This window comes from Aethalodelphis obliquidens, unplaced genomic scaffold (genome assembly GCF_003676395.1).
Source record: "Aethalodelphis obliquidens isolate GAN/ISIS:26980383/991018 unplaced genomic scaffold, ASM367639v1 scaffold100, whole genome shotgun sequence".
NCBI classification, from domain to species: domain Eukaryota; kingdom Metazoa; phylum Chordata; class Mammalia; order Artiodactyla; family Delphinidae; genus Aethalodelphis; species Aethalodelphis obliquidens.
In genome coordinates this window covers 1,450,196-1,469,890 of record NW_020838044.1, presented here as the reverse complement: position 1 = coordinate 1,469,890, position 19,695 = coordinate 1,450,196, and the positions used below count along the sequence as shown (strand labels likewise).

General features: G+C 38.2%; 1 protein-coding gene across 4 annotated transcripts in view; it reads right to left on the bottom strand.

Annotated features, from left to right (window-relative positions):
- GPSM2 (G protein signaling modulator 2) overlaps positions 1-19,695 on the bottom strand; it is a 62,887-nt gene that overhangs the window by 6,350 nt on the left and 36,842 nt on the right. For all 4 annotated transcript variants that reach the window (XM_027096275.1, XM_027096273.1, XM_027096274.1 and 1 more), the window contains 4 exons: positions 10,556-10,626; positions 7,943-8,119; positions 5,487-5,646; positions 4,394-4,611 (listed from right to left, as the gene is read on the bottom strand). In XM_027096275.1, coding sequence (XP_026952076.1) covers positions 4,394-4,611; positions 5,487-5,646; positions 7,943-8,119; positions 10,556-10,626 — 626 coding nt within the window. The remainder of the gene's footprint in view (positions 1-4,393; positions 4,612-5,486; positions 5,647-7,942; positions 8,120-10,555; positions 10,627-19,695) is intronic.

The window sequence follows — 19,695 nt, the reverse complement described above, 5'->3', positions numbered from 1 at the left end:
CCCAGTAATGAGAGTGGGGATTGAAGTCTTTAACTATTATTGTAAAAACTCCATTTCTCCCTTCAGTTCTGTCAATTTTTGCTTTATAGATGTTGATGGTGTGTTATTAGGTAAGTAACTTCAGCATTTCTTGAATCCACTGAGACCACTGCCACTTTTCACTTTCACACCTTTCCTTACGTCCCTTCTTAGACACAGTCCAGGTTCCAAAATCTGTTACTAAAAGCACTTCCTGACATTGCTCTCCCTCTCTATCCTATTCTTCTGGCAATACAAAGCTTGATTAAATCTATCTCTCTGCCTCCTTAAGCAGCTGGTTATGACTGGAGAAAATATACAACTACACTGACCAGCCTTAGTTCCATGACTGTGAACCTCAGCACAGCTCAGCAACCCTGTTTTCCCTGGTCAGCATGCTTTTAGTTTCTCCAAGTCAACTATACTCCACTTCCTTTTGTTTTCATAATTACCATGCTCCAACCTCAGTCTCTGCTAAATGGCTCTATTTTTCATTCATTCATTCATTCAGTTTATTCTTTTGGCTGCATCAGGTCTTAGTTGCAGCACGCAGGATCTTTTGTTGCAGTGTGCAGGCTTCTCTCTAGTTGTGGCAGCACGTGGGTGCTGTAGTTGCACATGGGCTCTCTAGTTCTGGCATGTGGGCTTAGTTGCCCCTTGGCACGTGGGGTCTTTGTTCCCCAACCAGGGATCAAACCTGCATCCCCTGCATTGGAAGGCAGATTCTTAACCACTGGACCACCAAGCAAGTCCCTCTATTTTTTTTTTTAATTAAGTATAGTTAATTTACAATGTTGTGTTAGTTTCTGGTGTACAGCAGAGTGATTCAGTTATACATATTTTCTTTTTCATATTTTTTTCCATTATGGTTTATTACAATATATTGAATATAGTTCACTGTGCTATACAGTAGAACCTTGTTGGTTATCTATTTTATATATAGTAGTGTGTATATGTTAATTCCAAATTCCTAATTTATCCCTCCCCCTGTCCCCTTCCCCCCTCCTTGGTAACCGTAAGTTTGTTCTCTATGTCTGTGAGTCTGTTTCTGTTTCATAGATAAGTTCATTTGTATCACGTTTTAGATTCCACATATAAGTGATATCATATGGTATTTATCTTTCTCTGACTTACTTCACTTAGTATGATAATCTCTAGGTCCATCCATGTTGCTTCAAATGGCATTATTTCATTCTTTTTTATGGCTGAGTAGGTATTCCATTGTATTTATGTACCACATCTTCTTTATCCATTCATCTGTCAATGGACATTTAGGTTGTTTCCATGTCTTGGCTGTTGTAAATGGTGCTGCTATGAACGTAGGGGTGCATGTATCTTTTCAAATAAGAGTTTTCTCCAGATATATGCCCAGGAGTGGAATTGCAGGATAATAGGGTAACTCTATTTTTAGATTTTTTGTTTGTTTTAATTGAAGTATAATTGGTTTACAGTGTTGTGCCTCTTTGCCCATTTTTGAATTGGATTGTCTTTTTTTTTGGCTGTGCCAGGTCTTCGTTGCTGCATCGGGCTTTCTCTAGTTGTGGCAAGCGGGGGCTAACTCTTCGTTGTGGCATGTGGGCTTCTCATTGTGGTGGCTTCTCTTGTTGAGGACCATGGGTTCTAGGTGCACAGGCTTCAGTAGTTGCAGCACGCAGGCTCTAGTAGCTGTGCTACTAGTTGCAGCACGTGGGCTTCAGTAGCTTTGGCGCGTGGGCTCAGTAGTTGTGGCTCATGGGCTCTAGAGCACAGGCTTGGTAGTTGTGGCACACGGGCTTAGTTGCTGTGCGGCATGTGGGGTCTTCCCGGACCAGGGATCGAACCCGTGTCCCCTGCATTGACAGGCAGATTCTTAACGACTGTGCCACCAGGGAAGTCCAATTTTTAGTTTTTTAAGGAAACTCCATACTGTTCTCCATAGTGGCTTTACCAATTTACATTCCTACCAACAGCATAGGAGGGTTCCCTTTTCTCCACACCCTCTCTAGTTATTATTTGTAGACTCTTTCTTTGATGATGGGATTCTGACCTGTGTGAGGCAATACCTCACTGTAGCTTTGATTTGCATTTCTCTAATAATTAGCCATGTTGAGTATCTTTTCTTGTGCCTCTTGGCCTCTGTATGTCTTCTTTGGAGAAATGTCTGTTTAGGTCTTCTGCCTTAAATAGCTCTACTTCTTACTTTGCTAAGAAAATAAAAGCAACCAGAGATAATTCCTACTTGCTTCTACCTCCAAGTCTGTACACACATACTGTTTTCCTTCTCACCTATGCAAAAACTGTTCTTTATCCATACTCTTCTGCATCACTGGTTCCCCTCTCTACGTGATCATTCCATCAGCAGACATGCTGTATATTAACTCTCAAAATAAGGAAAAACCCACCTATATCCTATAACCCCCTCCAACTTATGATGCATTTCTTTGCCTTCCTTTTTTTCTGTGTACTATCTCCCCTTTTACATTTCCCATTTTCTCAACCCACTCAGTCCTTTGCCCCCTCATGCCACTAAAACAGTATCTTTCACAATTATAAGTGTTGCCATATCTAGTAGGCTCAGCCATCATCTTACTTAGCTTCTTAGCAGCATCTGACACAGATGAACATTCCCTAAACACTTTCTTCACTTGGCTTCTACCACACTCTCCAAGTTTTCTTCCAAATCTCTGGCTGATTTCCTGCTTCAGTGGTTCATCTTCCTTTATCCAATTAGTGGTTTTCCAGTGCCCAGGGCTTAGTCTTCCTATTTCCTTATCTATTCTTTATGTAATCTCTTTCCCAGGGCTTTAATACCAGCTATATGCTGATGACTCCTAGAGTTACTTCTCTCTGGGGCTCCAGGTTTTTATTTTAATAGTGCCTATTCCACTTGAATGTCTAATTAGGTTTCCCACATTTACATATCTAAAGTAAAACTCTTGCTTTTCTCCCCATACCTGTCTCTCCTCTGGTCTTCTCCATTTCAGTAAATGGTACCATCCGTTTACTCAGTTATTCAAGCCAAGAAGGTAGGAATCATCCTTGATTCTCTTTCTCATACCCTCCATCCAGTTTATTAACAGGTCTTGCCAACCAACCATAATTTCAAGTTATATCCCTATTCTGACCACTTATCATCACTGCTCCCACTATGCTAGTCCAAGTCACCAATATTTTTTGCCTTATTACCACATTAGTTTCCTAGCTGGTTTTCCTACTAACAAACACCCTTTGCCACTACATTCTTTCAGTGATGGTCAGGATGATCTCCTAGAACCATCCAATGTCTGCCTATCACATCTGGAACACAAGACCTCATCATGGCCTACAAGAGCCTATATGATCTAGGCACTGATCACTTCTCCATCCTCATCCTGTAGCACTTTCCTCTACCCTTTACTCACTCTACACCAGTCACACTACACTGGCCACCTTGCCATTCCTTGAACCTGCTAAGCTTCTATATCCAAGAGGGGACTTGCTGTCTCTGCATGGAACGCTCTTCCGGTAAATATGCACATGGCTGACTGCTTTACCTCATTCAGGTCTGTGTTCAAGTGTCAACCCAGAAAGGTCTTGCCTAACCACCACGTCTAAAACAGACACTCCATCAACCACCACCACCACCACCCCTGGTTACCCATTACCTCTTTATCTTGCTTTAATTGTCTTTATAGCAAGTATCAGTACCTGACATATACTACCTATCTATGTATCTGTACACACACACTCTTACTCAATGTCTCTCCCGCTAAAATGTAGGATCCTTTAAAAAGTATCCCCAATATCTAGAATAGTGCCCAGAACATAAAAGGTGTTCAGTAATATTTTGATTGAATGAATGAGAGATCATCATTTCATCTTTTTATGAATGAGAAAACTGAGACATAGAACACAGAACTAGGGTTAGGCACAGGAAATGTCTCTTTTTAGTGAAAATAAGCATTATTTTTCTCATGGTCCTGTCCAAGCCATTTGAGATATTTCTTAACCACTTTGGTTAATAATTATTAAAACAGCTAAAATATGAAAGCTATCTCAATATATACATTTCTCCCAAATGGTAAACTGTCTAGAAAGGGCCCCAGCTAGACTCTCTCCATATTAATCACTGGGTTGCTCCTGATGCTATTCCGAAAATTCAGAAGAGGGGCTCTTCCTGTAGTCTCTACTACAGCTCAGAGGGAGTCATTGGCAACATCCCACCTCACCAGCCAAAAGGAACACAAAATATGAAGCGATCATAAGGGAGAAACAGTGTCTGATGGACCCCTGAATAATCAACTTATTGCCTTTCTAAGACAAAATGAGCTTTTCCCAATTTAGAATCATAATACTGCCAAAGCTCTCAACAACATCTGAGCTATATATACGGAATGACAAAAATGTGCAGACATACTTGACATTTTACAAGGATGTCAAAGAAGTCTTCATCAGCCTCTTTGTTGTCATTAGTCATCAGGTGGCCAAGTACTGACTGACTGTTGTTTTGTGTCAGACGAAGGCCAGGCAAATTACTGAAACTGGCTCTCTGATCATCCAAACGGCGGCTCTGTGAGCTGGCAAGAAGGTCTAAAAACTCATCTGTGTTGGGGGACACCATGGAAACAGATGGTGCTATGAAAAAAAATCAAAAAATAATAAAATTATTTAAGCATATTTATTATATACATAAAATTTCTTTCTGCCTTATTCACTCCCAACACCCTTTCTGCCCTCCTGCTTTAGCTCCGTCACTGAGAGTCACTGATAGGCTGGGGCCAGACTAGATGGGTGGGGAGGGAAGAATGAATCCCAGAGTACTTCAGATGGTCCGCTTGGAGGTAATTCGGACTTGACTATATTTCCCTTTATCTAATGTCACCCAATATGTAACTTTATAAGATATGGGGCTAGATTTCAGAAGGTAACTAAATTGTTTTTCTCACATACTTTCTCAGACCAGGATGAATGGACAGTATTTTTATCCCATGCCCTGGATAGGACATTCAGCTAACTAAACTTCGAGTTAAGTGCTGCTGGCAAGTCTTGGTCTGTGGGGGAGGAAGTCTTTTGGTAACTGAAATAGAAAATTTTAAGTAACCTATTTTAGATCTTTCGAAGGCTCAGGCAAGCCTTAGCTTCTGCTATAGCCATAGGTTCCTCTTCAGTCTGTCCTGGCTTTTCTTTTTTAATCCACATATGAAGTATCTGCATTTTACATGTAATTATAAGGTATGTATAACTATAATTTTTTCCTCATTTTTTTTAAAGTTAGATTTTTTCCCCCACCCCCTAGGAAACTTGGGAGGCAGTATGATATAGTTAGTAGAAAGTGCACTGGACCAGAAATACAGATAAACTTAGGGGAACTGAAACAAAACCTTGTTTGAAACTGTACAAATACCAGCGTTTCAGATGTACCTTGATTCAGGCTCCTTTACTGTACCTCCTAAATTCTCAGAAATAAATCACAAGAATATCAAATTGCAGGAGAAGCACAGATAACTTACTTTGTAGCATCATTCTGGGGGGAGTGGCAGAAGCTGCTGTTGAAGCTGATCCGGAGTTCTGTTCTTTTAAGCAGCACCTCTGATCATCCATCCGATTGCTCTGAAATCGGCTCAGCAGGTCAAAGAACCCTTCATCTCCAATAGTATCTGCACTGATTTTCTAAAATATTGAGAGGAAGTCTAAATATTTCAGCATTATCCTTAGATCATCAATGAAACAATAGCATATATACCTCAAATGCAAATGGTAAACGATGAAGATTAAAAATAAAAAATTGACATTTTCTTTATACAAGATGCCAACCACTTGGTAATAAAAAGTTATTTCAATCCAACTAACAAAAAGCATTTCTAGTTATTTTTTAATCCTTGTATTCCTAAAGCTAAATAAATGTACCTCAGACTTAGGGGAACTGCTACAGATACTGAATAAATTATGCAAACATCAGTGATACAGGCATGTACCCCAGGTTCAAAGTTCAGTTCTAAGATTCTACAACAGAATTTAAGTAAACTAGTCTTTCTAAGAACTGATTAAAGTAAGAAAGCATGTATATTTTCCTGGCATAGTGATTTTTAAGGTCTTTTATTGTATTTAAAGATTTGAAGATCCTGAAGAAATATAAACTTCAAATAAATGAATATTTGAGACAGAGGGGTACCAGTTATACTTTATTTGGAAAGCTTCAAAACTAAAATAACTAATGTTTAATAAAAGTAATTATTTTAGTTTTCATAATGATAGTATTATAATAGAAGTACATATATACAAACTGTTATGAGCCTTGGGAGAAGGGTGTAACTAATTCTTAAGTGAAACAGCAGAAACTTACGTGATATTTGAGTGGGTTCCTGGAGAATGAATAAGCATTTGCAGGGTAGAGATGTTTCACACAGATTAATGCAATTCCAAAGCTTTGTAGTGTTTAGGGGATAATGAACTGAAGGGTATGCAGGGGTGGTGAAAAGGGGAGGGGAGGAAGAGACCAACACAAAGACCTCTGTATGACTAACAAGCTAAAGACATCCTATGTGACATAAGAGAAGCACTGGTAATAGCCAGTTTTAAGCGGTTTTGTACAGAAACAGAACTGGCCCTTCCAATTGATTACAAGGGTTAATAATGGAAGGAAAGGGGTCAGTTCAGGTGCCTATTCCAGAAATCTGGGTAAGAGATAAAGCAGTACATTAAGAACTAACACATAGTAACAGAGATTTTTTTTAAAGATGGGGGGACGGTGGTCAGGGCAGATCTGAGTGATATAGGGATTAACTGGATGTGGTCAATGAAGGAGAGGGAGTCTAGAATGACACCGGCGTTCCTAGCTTGGGTGACAGTGTAGTATACATGGTATCCCTTTAATTGAAGTAAGGAAAACAGGAGGGCTTGAGACGGCACAATTTTTAACACGTCAAGCTTGAGGTTTGAGAATAAGTATGTACATAAGCTATAGTCAACTGTCTTAATCACTAACAAAAAGACTTTTCCCTAGGGGCAAAAAGCCTCTAATTAAAAATTCTGAATATCAAAAGACAGGCTCCAAAAATACACACATTTTTGGTTGGGCTAAGTGGGCTTAGTTAAGACCTCAAACCTTGAACAAAGATATGCCTTCCAGATCTACAAAATTATTCTTGGACCATTTTTATATACCCCATAATATTTTTAATAATATAATAATAATTATAATAATTTCCTTTTGTTAGTCATACATGTGTAAGGAACATGTAAAAAACTGATAAAAACCAAGGCAAAGGACACTACAAGGGTGCAGATACAAAAAAAAAAAATGCTGACAACAGGACCAATAGAAATTTCTGTTAAAAAATAAAAGGCTAACAATTTTTTCAAAGGTTCTCAACTGCTTGAAAAATGGACTTGATAATTTGAAGTATCTTCTTTGTAATTTATTTTGATCTTTTTATCAGACTGTAGGGTAGATAGAGATACCCGATACTTACCAGTAAACCCATGGTATTTTTCAACTTCTAAATATTTTTTTATGTTTAATAATCTGATTTCTATGCTCACTTTTAAACAAAATCGTTTTTAACTGTATAATTTTAACAATAGAAATAAATAGAAATTGATGCATGCAGACACTCTTCATTTTAAATTAGTATTTAAAACTCCTTGAACATCTGAATTTCATTTGTTCTGACTTCTAGACTGAGTGGAGGACATTTTCACTGGGAGATGCTCTGGTGAAATGAAGGTAGTATTTTTGCAAACAACAGTGACTTAAAACACAAAGAAATAATTACTGCCCAAAGTAGTGGAGCAACTTATCTATGAATGGAGTAATTATAGTTTCTAGCTTTGAAGAACACAGAAAAGATAGGAAAATACAGAAGACTTCTTTGAATAACAAAGATATTTTATACTGAATATCTAAAAATATATTACAAAAATCCAGTATGAATATAAAAAACTCAAAAACTTATTTTAAACATACCCTTTGAGAATTTGAAATTCGGTGATCGATGGAATTACTGGCATCTTGGAGAACTTTAGTGGAGGAATTACTTTTGTATTTTTTCCCCTTCAATCTGTTGACAAAGAGGAGCTTTGCAGAAGGTTTGGCAATAAGAGGTTTTTGTTTAGCAAGAATTTCACTGTTCCAGTTTTGAACCTACACAATTATAAATGGAAAGCATGACATGAAAAAAAATCACCAAAGCTATATATAATCTGCCATTTAGTAATTGGGGGTGGGAAGGGGGGTGAGTGGCTTAGATCTCTTAATAAATTCCTTTTTGCCAGTATATCTCACTGTTTTCTTTTTTAATTAATTATCTTTGGCTGCATTGGGTCTTCGTTGCTATGTGCAGGTCTAGTTGTGGTGAGCAGGGGCTATTCTTCGTTTTGGTGCGTGGGCTTCTCATTGCGGTAGCTTCTCTTGTTGTGAAGCATGAGCCCTAGGTACATGCTTCAGTAGTTGTGGCATGCGGGCTCAGCAGTTGTGGCTCATGGGCTCTAGAGCGCAGGCTCAGTAGTTGTGGCGCACGGGCTTAGTTGCTCTGTAGCATGTGGGATCTTCCCAGACCAGGGCTCAAACCCATGTCCCCTGCACTGGCAGGCAGATTCTTAACCACTGCGCCACCAGGGAAGTCCCTAACTCACTGTTTTCAACAGCTTGTACCGAATGTGTGTTATGGATTTCTCATTATCAAAATATTAAAATGGAGGTTTTTAAAAACCTAAGAAAACAAAGTTTGCGAAAAGTCCATAAAAATAAAATTTAAATGGTCAGAGAAGAAGCCAAAGTTTTATTCTTGGTATGAGTTACTTAGAAATCTGCTACAACTGGAAATTTTGGATGTATGTAGAATTTATAACCCTAAAAAATAACATCTAAATCTTACACAGCAGTAGTAATCTTTTGTTGATAAAACTGTACTGAACTCTTTGACTTTATTATGACTTCCAAACAGGAAGTTAGGGACTTCCCTGTTGGTCCAGTGGTTAAGAATCCATCTTCCAATGCAGGGGATGTGGGTTTGATCCCTGGTCAGGGAGCTAAGATCCCACATGCCGCAGGGCAACTAAACCTGCACGCTGCAACTACTGAGCACACAGGCCACAACTAGAGAGCCCACGTGCCATAACGAGGAGCCCATATGCCTCAACTAAGACCCAAGGCAGCCAAAACTAAAACAAATAAATATTTATTATGAGGTAAAAAAAAAAATCACGAAGAACTAATTCCACTTAAACATATTTTAAATTAGACATAAAGCTTTATCATCATTAGGCTCTTGGAAAATTACAGGGTTGAATCTGGTCAGCTTCTCATGGAATTTACTGTTGGTACCACTACAGATGCACCAAATTAATTTTGCTGCTTATTACTAGTTTCCTACCTACTAGAAAAACGAAGGAGATCTAAATTGACTTAAGTTTTTTGTGTTCTGGTTTTTTATTTTTTAAATAATCTACAGATTTAAGGATTTGAGAACCACTCACCAATATAAGAGGTAAATATATGGGGGAAATCATAAAGCCCTTCAGAAGTTAACCAGAAGTTTTAAAAAAAACTCTGTAACTGTTTGGAATAAAAAAATATTGGATATTAGTTCAAATCAGATGTTGGTCTTATGAAGAGTACTTACACAAAAAATGTCAATATTAAAAAATAATATGCCTATTATAATAATAGAGCAGAAGAATATTTCATTACATGGAAAGATGTTGATATATTGCTATGTCTTATAAAATAGTATCTATAATATGATATTCATATGAAAATGCAAGATGAATAAATACAAAAACATTAATTTTGGTTACTACTGGGAGGTGGGATTACCGATAATTTCAATTTCCTTGTTGGAAGTTTCCAAAGTTACTACAATAAACACATTTTATAAAAAGTGTTTAAAGAAATATACCATAAAGGTGTTAAGAGCATACCGTAACAATGTAAAATTAAGATAAATGGAGGTAGAAGAAAGCAGCCTAGATTTGTTCTTCAATAACCTTTTTCCAATTATAAAGTCCCTTCTCTGTTACTTAAAAAAAAAACCTAGAGAAGATGCGTCTTGAACAGAATTATTTCTTTGTTAAAAAAAATGCTTTTCAAAAATGCAGTTAAAAACACTAGCTTGATCATACATATCATTAATCTTGCCAATAATGTTGCTGTTATTTAGGTGAAAAAAGTTTCCTAATCCTTTTCTGATTTTCCTGTTCTTCTTTTAATTAAAAAAACAAAGTAATGCATGTACATGATAAAATAGTAAAATATTCAAACAGTTCAAAATAGTATATAAAAGTGTTTCTCCTAACCCAGACAGCAATTCTTTTCCCACAGGCAATCGTTACAAGCAAGTATCTTATATATTATTCCAGAAATGTCTTATGCATCTACAAAGTATATATATGCATAAAACTTTTCTTAAACAGATGGCAGCACACTGTACACATTCTTTTTGCATTGTACTCGATTCAATTCTTTTCAAAGGAAAATGTTAAAGTGATACCCATATATGACAAGACTTATTTAAATTATTTAAATTAAAAGTTGCTAAAATATTTTGTTATAATAGTTCAAGAAATAAAAACTGCCAACCTTTTCTGGTGTTAACTTCATAAGTTCCATGTTTTCCATACTGTGTCGGCGTCCAAACTTGGGGCGTGCACCTTTGTAAAAAAATAGTTAATTTAAGTAAGCCAGGGAGCCCTTAAGACTGAAAATTCAGCATCACTGTGTTATTCAAATTTAAAGTCTGCTACAAAAACCCACATGGAAGGAGGAAACATGTATTTGTTCAAGAATAATAATTTTCCACACCAACTAAATTAAAATAAAATATACACTCCCTCTAAAACGTTTTGATGTAAGGAAGTTAACATTTTGGTTGGAAACTAACTTTGGTTACTAACTACCCCTTAATTTAGAAAAGGCATTTTTATAATAACTGGTTTTATATGATACACAGTCTCCTAAAAACAACCCAAACAAACTGTAGAGAGGTTTAAGTAAGTAGAAACATAAAGAAAACATAAGGCCTTCAAATTTGAGGTAAGAACCAAAATAACATCCCCAATACTATATTATTACTCTTCTGAGTTACCTGTTTCCATTTTAAGATCTCATTAGATGACAGATTTACTGCCAGTCAGGAAAAAAGTTAAAGAAAAAGATCTTCAAAATATTTTTTCAAAAAGTTGTCATTAAATATGAAGAACTTTCATATCCATTCAATCTTTAATATTTTAAAAGGCATAATATAAGAAATACATGATACCTGATAGCCAGCTTCAGAAATAAACCATGGGGGAGGGTGAGGGGTGCCTTCAAGATGGCAGAGGAGTAAGACGTGGAGATCACCTTCCTCCCCACAAATACATCAGAAATACATTTACATGTGGAACAACTCCTACAGAACACCTACTTAATTTTAACAGAAGACCTAAGACTTCCCAAAAGGCAAGAAACATCCCCACGTACCTGGGTAGGGCAAAAGAAAAAAGGAAAAACAGAGACAAAAGAATAGGGACGGGACCTGCACCTCTGGGAGGGAGCTGTGAAGGAGGAAAAGTTTCCACACACTAGGAAGCCCCTTCACTGGCGGAGACAGGGGGTGGCGGGGGTGAAGCTTGGGAGCCACGGAGGAGAGTGCAGCAACAGGGGTGCGGAGGGCAAAGCAGAGATTCCTGCACAGAGGATCGGTGCCGACCAGCACTCACCAGCCCCAGAGGCTTCTCTGCTCACCTGCTGGGGCGGGTGGGGCTGGGAGCTGAGGCTTGGGCTTTGGAGGTCAGATCCCAGGAGAGGACTGGGGATGGCTGCGTGAACACAGCCTGAAGGGGGCTAGTGCACCACAGCTAGCCAGGAGGGAGTCCGGGAAAAAGTCTGGACCTGCCTAAGAGTCAAGAGACCACTGTTTCGGGGTGTGCAAGGAGAAGGGATTCAGAGCATTGCCTAAACAAGCTCCAGAGATTGGCGCCAGCCGCGGCTATCAGCATGGACAGCAGAGATGGGCACGAGATGCTAAGGCTGCTCTTGCAGCCACCAAGAAGCCTGTGTGCAAGCACAGGTCACTATCCACACCTCCCCTCTTGGGACCCTGTGCAGCCCGCCACTGACAGGGTCCCGTGATCCAGTGACAACTTCCCCAGGAGAACACTCGGGATACCTCAGGTTGTTGCACCATCACGCTGGCCTCTGCCGCCGCAGGCTCGCCCTGCATCCGTATCCCGCCCTCCCCCAAGCCTGAGTGAGCCAGAGCCCCCGAATCAGCTGCTCCTTTAATCCCATCCTGTCTGAACAAAGAACAGACGCCCTCAGGCGACCTACAGGCAAAGGCCGGTCCAAATCCAAAGCTGAACCCTGGGAGCTGTGCGAACAAAGAAGAGAAAGGGAAATCTCTCCCAGCAGCCTCAGGAACAGTGGATTAAATCTTCAATATCAACTTGATGTACTCTCAGTCAACTTGTGGAATACCTGAATAGACAACAAATCATCCCAAAATTGAGGTGGTAGACTTTGGGAGCAACTGTAGACTTGGGGTTTGCTTTCTGTATCTAATTTGTTTCTGGTTTTATGTTTATCGTAGTTTAGTATTTAGAGTTTATTATCATTTGCAGTTTATTGATTTGGTTGCTCTCTTCCTTTGTTTATTTTATATATATGTATATGTACTTTTTTTTCCCTTTTCCTCTTTTTGTGAGTGTGTATGTGTATGCTTCTTTCTGTGATTTTGTCTGTACAGCTTTGCTTTTGCCATTTGTCCTAGGGTTCTGACTGTCCATTTTGTTTTGTTTTTTAGTATAGTTACAGTTTTTAGGGCTTGTTATCATTGGTGGATTCGGTTTTTGGTTTGGTTGCTCTCTTCTTTATTTCTCTTTTCTTTAAATTACTTTTTTATTTTTAATAAATTTTTTCTATTTTATTTTATTGTATTTTTTCTTTCTTTTTCTTTTCTTTCTCTCTCTCTTCTTTCTTTTTCTTTCTCTCTTCTCTCTCTTTCTTTCTGTCTTTTTCTTTTCTTTCTCTCTTTCTCTCTCTCTTTTTCTTTTCTCTCTCTTTCTTTCTCTCTTTTTCTTTCTCTCTCTCTCTCTCTCTCTCACTCTCTCCCACCTCTCTCTTTCTTTCTTTCTTTCTTTTTCTCCCTTTTCATCAGAGCCACGTGGCTGACAGGGTCTTGGTGCTCCGGCCAGGTGTCAGGCCTGTGCCTCTGAGGTGGGAGAGCCAAGTTCAGGACACTGGACCACCAGAGACCTCCCGGCCCCAAGTAATATCAAACAGTGAAAGCTCGCCCACAGATCTCCATCTCAACACTAAGACCCAGCTCCACGCAACGACCAGCAAGCTACAGTGCTGGACACCCTATGCCAAACAACTAGCAAGACAGGAACACAACCCCACCCATTAGCAGAGAGGCTGCCTAATATCATAATAAGGTCACAGACACCCCAAAACACACCACCAGACGCAGCCCTGCCCAACTGAAAGAAAAGATTCTGCCTCATCCACCAGAACACAGGCACCAGTCCCCTCCACCAGGAAGCCTACACAACCCACTGAACCAACCTTACCCACTGGGAGCAGACACCAAAAACAATGGAAACTATGAACCTGCAGCCTGTGAAATGGAGACCCCAAACACAGTAAGTTAAGCAAAATGAGAATAGAGAAATACACAGCAGAGGAAGGAGCAAGGCAAAAACACACCAGACCAAACAAATGGAGAGGAATTAGGCAGTCTACCTGAAAAAGAATTCAGACTAATGATAGTAAAGATGATCCAAAATCTTAAAAATAGAATGGAGAAAACACCAGAAATGTTTAACAAGGACCTAGAAGAACTAAAGAGCAAACAAACAATGACGGACAACACAATAAATGAAATTAAAAATTCTCTAGAAGGAATCAAAAGCAGAATAACTGAGGCAGATGAACGGATAAGTGACCTGGAAGATAAAATAGTGGAAATAACTACCACAGAGCAGAATAAAGAAAAAAGAATGAAAAGAATTGAGGACAATCTCAGAGACCTCTGGGACAACATTAAACACACCAACATTCGAATTATAGGGGTCCCAGAAGAAGAATAGAAAAAAACAGACTGAGAAAATATTTGAAGAAATTATAGTTGAAAATTTCCCTAACATGAGAAAGGAAATAGTCAATCAAGTCCAGGAAGTGCAGACAGTCCCACACAGGATAAATCCAAGGAGAAACACGCCAAGACACATATTAATCAAACTATCAAAAATTAAATACAAAGAAAAAATATTAAAAGCAGCAAGGGAAAAGCAACAATTAACATACAAGGGAATCCCCATAAGGTTAAGAGCTGATCTTTCAGCAGAAATTCTGCAAGCCAGAAGGGAGTGTCGGGACATATTTAAAGTGACGAAAGGGAAAAACCTACAACCAAGATTACTCTACCCAGCAAGGATCTCATTCAGATTTGACGGTGAAATTAAAACCTTTACAGACAAGCAAAAGCTAAGAGAATTCAGCACCACCAAACCAGCTCTACAACAAATGCTAAAGGAACTTCTCTAGGCAGGAAACACAAGAGAAGGAAAAGACTTACAATTAAAAACCCAAAACAGTTAAGAAAATGGTAATAGGAACATACATATCGATAACTACCTTAAATGTAAATGGATTAAATGCTCCAACCAAAAGACATAGACTGGCTGAATGGATACAAAAACAAGACCTGAACATATGCTGTCTACAAGAGACCCACTTCAGACCTAGGGACACATACAGACTGAAAGCGAGGGGATGGAAAAAGATATTCCATGCAAATGGAAATCAAAAGAAAGCTGGAGTAGCAATTCTCACGTCAGACAAAATAGATTTTAAAATAAAGACTATTACAAGAGACAAAGAAGGACACTACATAATGATCAACGAATCAATCCAAGAAGAAGATATAACGGTTGTAAATATTTATACACCCAATATACGAGCACCTGAATACATAAGGCAAATGCAAACAGCCATTAAAGGGGAAATCGACAGTAACAAAATCATAGTAGGGGACTTTAACACCTCACTTTCACCAACAGACAGATTGTCCAAAATGAAAATAAATAAGGAAATACAAGCTTTAAGTGATACATTAAACAAGATGGACTTAATTGATATTTATAGGACATTCCATCCAAAAACAGATTACACTTTCTTCTCAAGTGCTCATGGAACATTCTCCAGGATAGATCACATCTTGGGTCACAAATCAAGCCTTGGTAAATTTAAGAAAATTGACATCATATCAAGTATATTTTCTGACCACAATGCTATGAGACTAGATATCAATTACAGGAAAAAATCTGTAAAAAAAAATACAAACACATGAAGGCTAAACAATATGTTACTACATAACCAAGAGATCACTGAAGAAATCAAAAATATCTAGAAACAAATGACAATGAAAACACAATGACCCAAAACATATGGGATGCAGCAAAAGCAGTTCTAACAGGGAAGTTTATAGCAATACAATCCTACTCAAGAAATAAGAAACATCACAAATAAAAAACCTAACCTTACAGCTAAAGCAGTTAGAGAAAGAAGAAGAAAATAACCACAAAGTTAGCAGAAGGAAAGAAATCATAAAGATCAGATCAGAAATAAATGAAAAAGAAATTAAGCAAACAATAGCAAATATCAACAAAACTAAAAGCTGGTACTTTGAGAAGATAAACACAATTGATAAGCCATTAGCCAGACTCATCAAGAAATAAAGGGAGAAGACTCAAATCAATAGAATTAGAAATGAAAAAGAAGTAACAACTGACACCGCAGAAATACAAAGGATCATGAGAGATTACTACAAGCAACGACATGCCAATAAAATGGACAACCTGGAAGAAATGGACAAATTCTTAGAAAAGCACAACCTTCCGAGACTGAACCAGGAAGAAACAGAACATATAAACAGACCAATCACAAGCACTGAAATTGAAACAGTGATTAAAAATCTTCCAACAAACAAAAGCCCAGGACCAGATGGCTTCACAGGTGAATTCTATCAAATATTTAGAGAAGAGCTAACACCTATCCTTCTCAAACTCTTCCAAAATATAGCAGAGGGAGGAACACTCCCAAACTCATTCTACAACGCCACCCAAAAATCCTCAACAAAATACTAGCAAACAGAATCCAACAGCACATTAAAAGGATTATACACCATGATCAAGTGGGGTTTATCCCAGGAATGCAAGGATTCTTCAGTATATGCAAATCAATCAAAGTGATACACCATATTAACAAACTGAAGGAGAAAAACCATATGATCATCTCAATAGATGCAGAAAAAGCTTTTGACAAAATTCAACACCCATATATGATAAAAACCCTCCAGAAAGTAGGCATAAAGGGAACTCACCTCAACATAATAAAGGCCATATATGACAAACACACAGCCAATATTGTTCTTAATGGTGAAAAACTGAAACCATTTCCACTAAGATCAGGAACAAGAAAAGGTTGCCCACTCTCACCACTATTATTCAACATAGTTTTGGAAGTTTTAGCCACAGCAATCAGAGAAGAAAAAGAAATAAAAGGAATCCAAATCGGAGAATAAGAAGTAAAACTGTCACTGTTTGCAGATGACATGATACTATACATACAGAATCCTAAAGATGCTACCAGAAAATTACTAGAGCTAATCGATGAATTTGGTAAAGTAGCAGGATACAAAATTAATGCACAGAAATCTCTTGCATTCCTATACATTAAAGATGAAAAATCTGAAAGAGAAATTAAGGAAACACTCCCATTTACTTATATTGAAACAAAAAGAATAACATACCTAGGAATAAACCTACCTAAGGAGACAACAGACCTGTATGCAGAAAACTATAAGACACTGATGAAAGAAATTAACGATGATACAAACAGATGTTGAGATATACCATGTCCTTTGATTGGAAGAATCAACACTGTGAAAATGACTATACTACCCAAATCAATCTACAGATTCAATGCAATCCCTATCAAACTACCAATGGCATTTTTCACAGAACTAGAACAAAAAATGTCACAATTTGTATGGAAACACAAAAGACCCCGAATAGCCAAAGCAATATTGAGAAAGAAAAATGGAGCTGGAAACAGGCTCTCTGGCTTCAGACTATACTACAAAGCTACAGTAATCAAGACAGTATGGTACTGCCACAAAAACAGAAATATAGATCAATGGAACAGGATAGAAAGCCCAGAGATAAACCCACACACATATGGTCACCTTATCTTTGATAAAGGAGACAAGAATATACAATGGAGAAAAGACAGCCTCTTCAATAAGTGGTGCTGGGAAAACTGGACAGGTACATGTAAAAGAATGAAATTAGAACACTCCCTAACACCATACACAAAAATAAACTCAAAATGGATGAAAGACCTAAATGTAAGGCCAGACACTATAAAACTCTTAGAGGAAAACATAGGCAGAATACTCCATGACATAAATCACAGCAAGATCCTTTTTGACCCACTTCCTAGAGAAATGGAAAAACAAAAACAAACAAATGGGACCTAATGAAACTTAAAAGCTTTTGCACAGCAAAGGAAACCATAAGCAAGACAAAAGGACAACCCTCAGAATGGGAGAAAATATTTGCAAACAAAGCAACTGACAAAGGATTAATCTCCAAAATATACAAGTAGCTTATGCAGCTCAGTATCAAGAAAACAAACAACCCAATCCAAAAATGGGCAGAAGACCTAAATAGACATTTCTCCAAAGAAGATATACAGATTGCTAACAAACACATGAAAGCATGCTCAACATCCCTAATCATTAGAGAAATGCAAATCAAAACTGCAATGAAAAAAAAAAAAAAAAGGGCTTCCCTGGTGGCGCAGTGATTGAGAGTCCGCCTGCCGATGCAGGGGACACGGGTTCGTGCCCCGGTCTGGGAAGATCCCACATGCCGCGGAGCGGCTGGGCCCGTGGGCCCGTGGGCCATGGCCGCTGGGCCTGCATGCCCGGAGCCTGTGCTCCGCAACGCGAGAGGCCACAATAGCGGGAGGCCACAACAGGGAGAGGCCCGCGTACCGCAAAAAAATTAAATTAAATTAAATTAAACAAACAAACAAAAAAACTGCAATGAGATGTCACCTCACACTGGTCAGAATGGCCATCATAAAAATATCTACAAACAGTAAATGCTGGAGAGGATGTGGAGAAAACGGAACACTCTTGCACTGCTGGTGGGAATGTGAATTGGTACAGCCACTACGGAGAACAGTAGGGAGGTTCCTTAAAAAACTAGAAATAGACCTACCATATGACCCGGCAATCCCACTACTGGGCGTATACCCTGAGAAAACCATAATTCAAAAAGAGTCATGTACCAAAATGCTCATTGCAGCTCTATTTACAATAGCCAGGACATGGAAGCAACTAAGTGTCCATCGACAGATGAATGGATAAAGAAGATGTGGCACATATATACAAAGGAATACTACTCAGCCATAAAAAGAAATGAAATTGAGTTATTTGTAGTGAGGTGGATGGACCTAGAGTCTGTCATATAGAGTGAAGTAAGTCAGAAAGAGAAAAACAAATACCATATGCTAACACATATATGTGGAATCTAAAAAAAAAAAAAGGTTCTGAAGAACAACCTAGGGGCAGGACAGGAATAAAGACGCAGACGTAGAGAATGAACTTGAGGACACGGGGATGGGGAAGGGTAAGCTGGGACAAAGTGAGAGAGTGGCATGGACATATATACACTTCCAAATGTAAAGTAGATACCTAGTGGGAAGCAGTCGCATAGCACAGGGAGATCAGCTAGGTGCTTTGTGTCCACCTAGAAGGTGGGATAGGGAGGGTGGGAGAGAGATGCAAGAGGGAGGAGATATGGGGATGTAGGTATATGTATAGCTAATTCACTCTGTTATATAGCAGAAACTAACACACCAATGTAAAGCAATTATACTCCAATAAAGATGTTAAAAAAAAAAGATTATTGCTCCACTTCATAAGCTACATTTTAAACAGGAAGTGCTCTAATTATCTTCTTTGAGGCATGGTGATAGTAGGAACTGGTTCCCACACGTTATTCTACTCAGACAGTTTTATTCTGGGAATAGTGTTGTAGGAAATAGATTAAAAATATTAAATTACTTTTGAATACATACCATCAGAAAACAAATACTCACATAATGTGGTTGTTACTGTTTATGATGTCAAGAATTTTCTTCCCTGATAAGAAACTCTTGAAGATAAAGAATGAAATAAATACATCTTCTAAAACAATAAGCTCACAAAATAATGAGGCTGGTTGCAGTGCTCTCAGAGTTTAACTGGAAAACATAGTCACTGAGAAGGTAATTTGTACTATGACTATAAATTTTTGTGAAGAGTCATCATCTGTAACAAGCCTTTTACTTCATTTATTCTTAGCTATTTCACATAAAGAGAAAAAATTTTTCTTAAAGAAACTGGATGCACTAGAAAGTAATGAAATCTAAAGTCATTCATTTTGTACAAAGTGAATCTGTAAACCTCTCCAGTTGCTACTCTTTCAGTCCCTTTCTTTGAGATTTTTACTTGACGGGGGGTGGGGTAAGGGAACGTAGTTTCTCAACAAATTGCCTTCTTTCCATAAGTAGTTCCTACCCTGGGTTTTCTTGTCACAAAAATCTGTAACTTTTCCAACTCCGAAAATTATTTCGTCAAATTGTGTATCATGTGCTGCTTACTTTGTAAAACAGAACTTTGAGAA